The sequence below is a fragment of the Austrofundulus limnaeus genome, unplaced genomic scaffold, assembly GCF_001266775.1.
Source record: "Austrofundulus limnaeus strain Quisiro unplaced genomic scaffold, Austrofundulus_limnaeus-1.0 Scaffold1624, whole genome shotgun sequence".
Taxonomy (NCBI): domain Eukaryota; kingdom Metazoa; phylum Chordata; class Actinopteri; order Cyprinodontiformes; family Rivulidae; genus Austrofundulus; species Austrofundulus limnaeus.
Genome location: NW_013954026.1, coordinates 12,116 through 21,403, shown reverse-complemented (window position 1 = coordinate 21,403; position 9,288 = coordinate 12,116). Strand labels below are relative to the sequence as shown.

At 38.0% G+C, this 9,288-nt stretch overlaps 1 protein-coding gene across 1 annotated transcript in view; it reads right to left on the bottom strand.

The window, feature by feature from the left end:
- Window positions 1-2,815: 2,815 nt before the first annotated feature.
- The window catches only part of LOC106535946 (neuroligin-4, X-linked), a gene marked incomplete at its 5' end in the record, with an annotated part of 17,473 nt that continues 11,000 nt past the window's right edge, over window positions 2,816-9,288 (bottom strand). The window contains 2 exon segments of the mRNA XM_014033100.1: window positions 2,816-5,718; window positions 8,066-8,675. Of these exon segments, the coding sequence (XP_013888554.1) occupies window positions 5,311-5,718; window positions 8,066-8,675 (1,018 nt within the window).

Sequence of the window (9,288 nt, the reverse complement as noted above, 5' to 3'; positions counted from 1 at the left end):
ATGTACCCCCACTCCACCCACATTGAAAAAGCTTTTTTTAATGTAATGTTTAAACAATATAAAACAAAAACACATGAATAAAAAAGCTTGTGACAATTTCATTGATAAAAAATAAATAAATAAATAAATCCAAACTGTGAATCCCGCCACCAATCTGCCTTGATATCCATGTTGTTCTCGATCGGCATGATACACAAACTCCTATTGTGTGTCTTACCCATCCACAAGTGTTTGTGTGTCTTATTTAAATAAATGATAAGGACTGAACTGCAGCGTGTTAATCTAGCTGGGGCAGTTCACGGCCAAACGAGGGTTACGACCGGTCGAGATATTAAAATCATGTGTGGTGATTACTGGGTCGACTGCAGCTCAGATAAATAGTGCTGGCTGTCAAATTCAAGTGCCCCCATACAAATCTGATAAACGTTCTGCTTTAGTACGTGGAAATACATTCGTGTCAGCAGTTCCTCTTYGCTCAAGGCTGTGGTTGCTAAAAGTCATCATTAGCTCTGAATAAAATTGACATGACTTCAGCTTGCTTTAACTTAACTGCACCCCTGAGCAAAATAAGGGGGTGCACAACTAAAAAAACATAAACTAAAAGGTATTTTAGGGGTWCCCTTCCATATTGAACCTGTCAGTTTTAATAACAAACACTAACAGKTTTGTAATATTAATGCATACATATTATCTGTGTATTTGTTTTCAGTCATCACCATCTCTCTGTCTGCCTATCTTTGTTCTTCACCCAAACCAGAGGCTTAATAAAACCAACATCAGTACCAACCCGTTGTACTGTTTCCTATTCATGTATTCTGACAGGGAAAACATTGCAAAGTAATCATCCACTCTGTTATATAAGCAAGCATGAGAGTGAAGAGTGAAGATAAAGCTCAAATCCCAAAATAAAAGACTTTAGAAACTGCAGAAAKGTATTACATCATTTTACAGCCAGCTATATGTATGTACTTTAAAAACTAATAAGAAGTTCATAATWTTGTACATTTTTCAGAAAATATTACTTGATTTATGTTAATTTATCATACTCTTCTCAAGAATATAAAATGGCAATATTTTACACATACTAGACTGAAATATAAGCATTTAGAAAAAAAAAGCTTCGCTAAAACACTTTATATTTAATAAGAGATACAAGAATCACATGCTTCTAAAGGTGAGACTCCTCAAAATACTGTGTACAGCTGGTATCTTTGGAAGTAAACACGTTTTTTGTTTGTACTTGTTAAGAATTTCTTGATTTACTGACATCAATCACGTTGTAGCCGTTCAAGTAAAAAGCCAAGATTCAAGATGCTCAGATAAAGTGAGAGGAAAGTGCTCCTGTGTCCAACTGACTTTTGATTTATTGGCCCACCGTACAGCTCGTAATTGCCAAGTTAGCCAATGCTCGAGTGGTTTTTCAGTTCTGAATGATTTCTAACGTGGCCCTCTGTGCACATGTTGACGTGAAACAAAAGAACACCTGGTCATGACTTCGAGTCATGCTTTCTGATATGTTGTCAGACATAAATCAAATTAAGTGCTGTTAATGGGATTAGAGCAGGGACACGTTGGGGGAGACATCAATCTGGTCTGGAATTCAGCCACAGCTTTGGTCTTTTCACATCTTACTTTCAGGGTCTCTCTGGCCAACTGGCAGAGCTGACAGACCACAATGATTTACAGTAATGCCCACCTGTTTTGTTTTGTTTTTCCCCTGCAGTGGTAACTTAACTTGTACACGTTCATGCTAATGTGAAGCAAAACGTAATCAATGACCAATTAATTTTACATTTCCTCCAGTTAAAGTAAATACTTTGAGTATCTTTCATTTTACATAATTTATCTGCAGCATAACAAGTAAGCACTTTGCTTCAAATAAACAGAAAAATTAAAAAAAATCATTGCCTTCAAATTTTGACTAAAATTGTTCTACAATAAACAAAAACTCAAGGTTGTTACTGCTACCAGCAAAAATATGAACAAATACCCAAAACTACATTCATGTTATCATTAACCAGGTGGGAACATGTTTTTTATTGGGTTCTATGGTAAGGTTATGAACAATTAATAGCTTACCTGTTTCAGATAGCTCTTTGAATAACATCAATTTGGAGAAGCAGAGTTTAATTTTGATCGGAGTAATGAGCTAACAGCTTGTCCTTGTCCTAGACAAAGACCAAGATGGATTACTGCTGTTTTAAAACATCTCATATTTCAAAAATGTTCTTGCAGTTCCATGCAAATGCTATTTTATGAACTTTTAGCTCACTGATATTTTCTCAATAAATGCTTATTTACATGGAAACAGGATTATTAGTGAGTGCAAATCATGCTAGCAGCTGCAAGCTCATGCGTTTTGGTGCAGCCTTGGACACTTGAGGTAAGGTAATATTTTTTCAGCTAAATGCACAATTGACAGTGGTGCACTATGGCAGCATTCAGGAGAGTCAAAATAAAACTCAAGCTCTCTAAATTAGGAATTCATAAAGAGCTGTCTACAACAAATATTACATGCTAACTATTCATAACCTTTTCACATAAAATCACATCAAGATACCCTGAACTACCCATGGTTTTGAATAATAAAAGTTGGATCATCAGGACACATCCAGCAGCTGAACCTGCCTAAAGAAAACCGGTGTTCTGTTACTCTACGTAAATGTGCAAACCTTTCATTGTTGCTAYATTTAAATCTCATTTCACATTAATGAAAACGTTTGCTTGAAACCTACAAACAGCTTTATCTGCCTAACTGTCTGGATATTGCTATAAATGTGGAAAATGGAGACATTAAAGACATTTGAAATGCTTGTAAATTGTAAAATACTGATATTTTTATTTTTCAAAAATGCAGCAGAAATGTTTTAGGCTCGTCACAATCCAGCCATCCGCTGAGACGGTAAAACCCAAAAGAAAAAAAAATATATATATATATATATATTATATTCAGTCAAACATCCTTTAAATGTCATTTTTGTGTCATTTTTCTAAAACGTCTTTGCTTGCCACAAAATGTTCAGCTTCAGTTTTTCACATATTCTGTTAACTGACTTTCAAGAAAAAAAAACTCTCATGAAGAAGTTACTTTGTGAGAAGAGGTTAAATAGGCCTCACTGTGACAAAGCTGCATGTGGTCACACAGTTGAGACTGGGAGGGGAAAGGAAGGCGGTGAATTGGTACAAAGGGAAAGTTGGGAAAATACAAGAATAGAAGCGTTTCATTGTTTGGGCCTTTTGATGGACTCGCCATCGTTGGGCTAGTTGGAGCATAAATAAAAGCTTTTTGTAGTTTCCATTTTAGCACCACATCTTAAATACTTATCAATGGGATTTGTTTGGAATGGCCTCTTTAAATAATTGATATCTTGTTTTATTGACAAGAAGCAGTAACTACCATGGCCCTGATTGACTCACAGTGAAGTCAGCTGTAAAAACCACAGTAAAGCCATTATGCTCTCAAGAAAGTAGTTTAGATTTGAATAATAGATTTAATTTCATTTAATGTGTGTCTTGGCAAAATTAGAACAAAACTAATATTGCTCCTTTAGGAGGATATTAAGGCATGAAAAGCAGCATATTGGAGCCACGTTTGCCCGTAATGTCGAGTCCCTCGCATTACCTCACAAAGCTACGGCGACTTCTTTTTTCATTTACAACCAAAGACCAACTCATTAATCAAATCTTGACCCAAACCATGGTCACAGGAAGTAAACCGACCTCCACGCTTTAAAATACGAGCTTTAGAGAAAGGGTGTGCCGTTATAAATTCAGTTCAACCAGACAAACTCGTTTTAACCGGGGTTTGGGAAAAAGATTTAAGTAGCTCAGTAAGACACGGGGGTCTCTTGTGAAGACAGAATTTATAAAACGTAAAGAAAAAAAGAGAACGCATCCTTGAATTTTTGAGACATTCTGTAATCTAGGACCCCATTAATCATCCCAACCTGTCTGTCTGTTTGTTTGCCATTAATTATAAAGGGCTGGGTTTTTTTAAAAAGGGTAAAACATTGGGGGAGGGAAAATCAGGAACAAGAGGTTAAGTTCAAAGACTTTGTAGTTTTTGGCTGGTGCTCAATCATCAAACCATTATTGCATTATCTACACAGTACTAGCTCATTGTCCAAAGTTTAAAAAAAAGAAAAATAGAAAAGTCAAATAAAACAGGCAGGATGGTGTGAAAATGCTTCAACTGCTAAACAAGTACCTAAATGCTCACATAGTTTAAAACACTGAAATGTCGGTGCATAGCAAATGTAACTTTAAATTGGGGTACTGTGTACATATTACAAGAAGGTGAGATAGAAAGACAACCAGCCTTGCTTTAGGACATCTATACAACAATATATTAATATCTGAAATGAAAGCAATAATGTGGTTAAATAATTTTAATGCAAGAGCAGGTAAATTCTATAAATCATAATATATCATCTGTATCTCAATTCTATTTACAAGAGTTTGACACGTAGCTGGTTAGAGTGATTCTTCAGTGAATCTGGCAACACTTCAGAGGCCCTTTTCATTCTGCTGAACCTAACTTCTGTCTCTCCGAGCACTTTCCACGCTGATTTTTTTTCTTATCGCTTCGTCTCGTTTCGTTTTTCTTCTCCAACTCAAGAAAATCCTTATCTTTTTTTATGCTATCTGACTATCTTTTCTTTCAGCTAGTGTTGTCTTTTTAATCCTTTTTTTCCTCTTTATGTTTCTCTCTTTTTTTTTACATCCATCGCTTGCTAAAATGTTCTCAGCTTGGATTCTTGGCAGATAGGACCTTTGATCTTTTTAATGGRGGGGAAAAATGCTACATTCACATTTTAACAGGTTGTTCAAGTTGACATCAGCAGTCGGTGTGTGGTTACGCTCTCAGCTCATTTCAGACGTCTGCACCTGAACTCCTCCGGTCCCCCCCCCCCTCGGCCGCTCAGGTGCAGGAAAAAAAAGTGAGCCGTAGCCGAAACTTTTGCGAAAGCGCTCGTCGTCTTCCTCCTCGAGTGTAGAAAAAGCTGATTGAAAGTCCAAAGCAGGTTCTTGAGACACTTTGCATGGATTTCTTGACTCATCGGGGTTATGAGATGCATCTCCGGGGATCCGGTTTGTACACAGTCCCCCAACATGCAACACACAGATGTCTGCCTTTTCATCCTGTTCCTGAAAAATGTCTCGCTGCTGATCCATCTGTAACAATCCTGCAGGGTAATTAGTAGAGGTATTTCAGTCKGTTTCAYGTGTGTGTGTGCGTGTGTGTGAGAATAAGTGTGTTGGAGTGTGAGCTTTAACTCTGTCCGTGTATGTACTAGCATCTGGCTGCGGTTATACGCGTGTGGTGGAGTGTGTGTGTGTGGAGATGTGTGTGTGTGGTAAGTGTGTATTACTATATGGGCTGTGGTGTGTGTATCCCTGGTGAGGGTGCCCCATCCTCATCCCAACCACCGATCCGGGCGTCATGGGGGTCATTGGTGTCGCAGGAGTAACGGGGTGCGACCCCGGGGTCACGGGCAGCGAGCCTGGGGTCAAGGAGGTTATGAGGGGAACGTCGTCCGGCGAGCGGCGCAAGGTGAGGGTGTAATCGGGCGGACAAGTGAGGCGCACGGTATCCAGTGTGCTGTAGATGTCCTGGGTGTCCAAACCGTCCAGAGCATCCAGGGTGTCCAAAGTGTGATGGTGGTGAGCGTTGTTTCTCTCGTCCGCTGAGGCTACGTCACACTCCAGCTGCTTCACCTAAAAGTTTCAAAGGCAAAAATAAAAATATTGTTGTCATCAATTTACGAGATCTAGAACCAGGGCTGACATTAGCCAATTTGGTGCCCTTGGCAAGATTTCCAATTTTTTAAAATCTCACTGCAAATTTATGTACCAAATTCAATAGTTTTGTCTTTGTATCATTAGAAAACAGGTTGTCCAATTAAAATAGTTAATATATTTAATTTGAAACAGAAGACCTCATATCTGCCAACGTTTACTGACAGCAATAAGGAACGCCTGTTCATGTTAACCAGCAGCTGTGGAGTGAAGCAGTTCTAGGAGGGGGTCCAGGGTCATATTCCCCTGGAAAATTTTGCCCAAATTATACTCATAAATATGCATTTTCCAGTCATTTGATAAGCATTGTACGTACTAAATTCTTGGATATAGTAAAGCAACCTAAAATCAGTATTTTGTGAAGGTAGAACACTGAAAACCAGACTTTAACCTGATCTTAATCTGAGATCATAACCAAAACTTCCATTATCTTTATTTTTTTATTTACGCACTGAGAACCAGTAATTAGTCTTGACTGCATCATATCTCAAAATATCCTCTGTACCACATAACACCTCATATAGTGACAAAGCAGGCTGAGAAACCCACAGAACAAGTTACCTTCATAAACTTGAGTAACCAGTGACTATTCTACAGACTCAACCAGATAAAAAATATATTTTTAAAAAGTACATTTTCCCCTCATTTGTGGCACCCTCTATATGGACAGCACCCTTAGCATTTGCCTACACTGCCTGCCTATGCCAAGGGCCAGCCCTGTCTAGGACTAAAGTTGTTTTTTCATATTTGAAATAAATAAAACAGAATCAAAGCAAAGTTTATATATGTCTTTTTAAATCCCCAAAATTTGAAATGGATTAAAAARAATCCAAATAAAATTTGGAAAAAGCACCAAACCTTCTCAGCTGACCATCAGTCATCTCTTATTTAGATTGCACATCACCCACTGCCTTTCATGAAAGAGTTTTAGACTAAGATCGTCTTATTATCCTGTCCGGTGACATGCCACAAGATAATACTGCATGGCAACAAGATCATTTTGAGCCGCCGTGTCTCTGTGAGAGATACAGGCTTTGTTGGAGTCAGATTATGTATRAATATGTTGTTTTGTTTTATTTAAGTAACTGTTTAAAGGAAATGGAAATGACTGCAATTGTTATATTATGGCCACAACATGTTATTTATCTTTTTTCTTTATCCTATGTCACCGGACGGGCTGCAAATCTTGGTGAGAAATGAAGAGATTTAGACGTTTTGGTCAAAACTGAAAAATAATTTAACATAATCTCAGAGTATGTGCTGAGAATGACTCTCAGCTACTAACACTCTATCATTAATGATTCCTTTATGCTAATTTCATTCAAATACTTCCAGTGGTTGATGAGATATTTTGGCAACAGACACGAACACAGGCCAAAACGTTACCGTCCACTTTTGCCTTTCAGCAGCAGGAGATAAAAATGTTTCAATCGCAAAGAACACGGCATAGAATTACAAAAGCTCCTATATAATCTGACACAAAAAGCTTCCCATTTGAAACCAGATGATAGTATATACATTTATACCTGTTGTATTATAGGTTTTAAAACTTGTACGTTTTAGTAGGCCACTAAAACATCATTATGAGTGCTGAAATTAGCATATGGACCATTTTACACAAGCATGAATTAGAAAATATTGTGTGCTAAAACCAAAGGCTCTGATTGTTGTTAATTTTTCTGGTAAAGGCATAAAAACTGCAGTGGGGAAAAACAATCAACTCAGCTGTGGTGCTGAGTTAATTAGTTCGATTGCTAATTATCAGGATTTGTCAACTGTAAAAAAAAATATCTGACATTTATCACTCTCTGTGTGATTTTTCAAACTAATACAAGACGAAACAGAAAACTTGAGGAAGAAAGCCAGATATTCAGTTAATGAATAGAAGGCAATGAAAAGCAATTCAGTCAATTGTATATCACTCCCACACACACACACACACACACACACACACACACACACACACACACACACACACACACACACACACACGCAGACCAAATTTTACTCTGATTATGTCTGCTGATGACAGGCTGTGATTTGCAGGAGTGCTCTCTGCATGCAGCTGTGCTTCTCACAGTCTGAGAGTTCAGTCATCTTTTCACACAACCTTAACTGATTTTATGCCATCGACGTATACAAGAAGATGTATTAATAACAGAAAGCGTGAATGTTTTTGTGGTACTGTGTCTTTTTTACTGCAGGATCTATGTAATATAGACTTAAAGGTTGCAGAGTTTTAACATATACAAATCTGTTTTCTCACCTGTAATGACATGAGTCCTTCCCCCTGCAGATGAGCTGCAACATCTGCAGGCGTAATGTCCCGTCGAGGAGGAGGGAGTGGGCGTGGCCTTCGATGCTCYAAGCGCCTTTTGTCCTTCTTGTAAAGCAGGGCTGCAAAAGCAAGTATATTGAGAAACAGCAGCGAGGCTCCGACAGCGATGGTCACCGACAGTTCAGTGGAGTAGTCCTCTTTTGGGACACGAACGCCCTCTTCTCCACCATCCTGCCCCAAAGGTGAATCCGGTGGCTGAGGAGTGCCTCCCTGGGAACCTGGGTGACGCGTACTGATAGGAGGCCAACCCTTGGACAGACGCTTGGTGTAGGAAAAGGGAGTGTCGTCTTGTGGAGAGGGGCTGTGGGTGTAGGGGGACATGGGCAGCAAGAGCTCGTTGATGTGATGCAAGTGAGGGACCAGCTGGAGCCAGAAGGAGATCTTGGTGGCACGGTAGTGGTCTCTGACACGAGGCTTGAGACCAATGTGGAGGTACAGCTGCTCTTTAGGGGTGTATTTAGACCAGGCAACCTCCTCGAAGCGGTTCGGCTTTGTGTGGATGAATTTAGTGTCTTGAGGAACTGGCTGGTTTGGATCTCTGGTGAAAGACAAAACACAAACTGTTTATGTATTTTTTATTCTAGCACAACACATTATTGCTTGTGGATATGGTAACACTTTATAATAACCACACCTTATTTAGCCTTACTAAAACATTAATGAATGGTTTTTTAACCTTGAAAACAATCTTTATTAAGGATGATTCATAAATTAACATATTTATTATTGTTTTACCCATAAAGGCTACTTCCAAAACCAAAATACTCATTGTTTATTCATGTTAATAACCCATGAATTAACTATTTTATATATTATGTGTATATGTATATAAGTAAATAATCATATAAATGTACTTTCAAACCATGCTTTAGACAAGTATTAATGGTAAGAGAAGGTTTGAACTGACTATGAGTTAATTTATGTGTTCAGCATGAATAAACATTGAATACGTTGGTTTGGGAAGTATTTTATGGAGGACTGAAACTGTCATAATCGAAAATAAAAGCATAAATATATAAATGGACCAATAAATAAATAAATACACTTAAAATGCACTAATTAAATTTAAAAAGAACTTTACCTCATGTTTATAATTTAATTGACTCATTTTTTGTTTGTTTTTCCAGCTTGGTTCCAATAAATTATATATT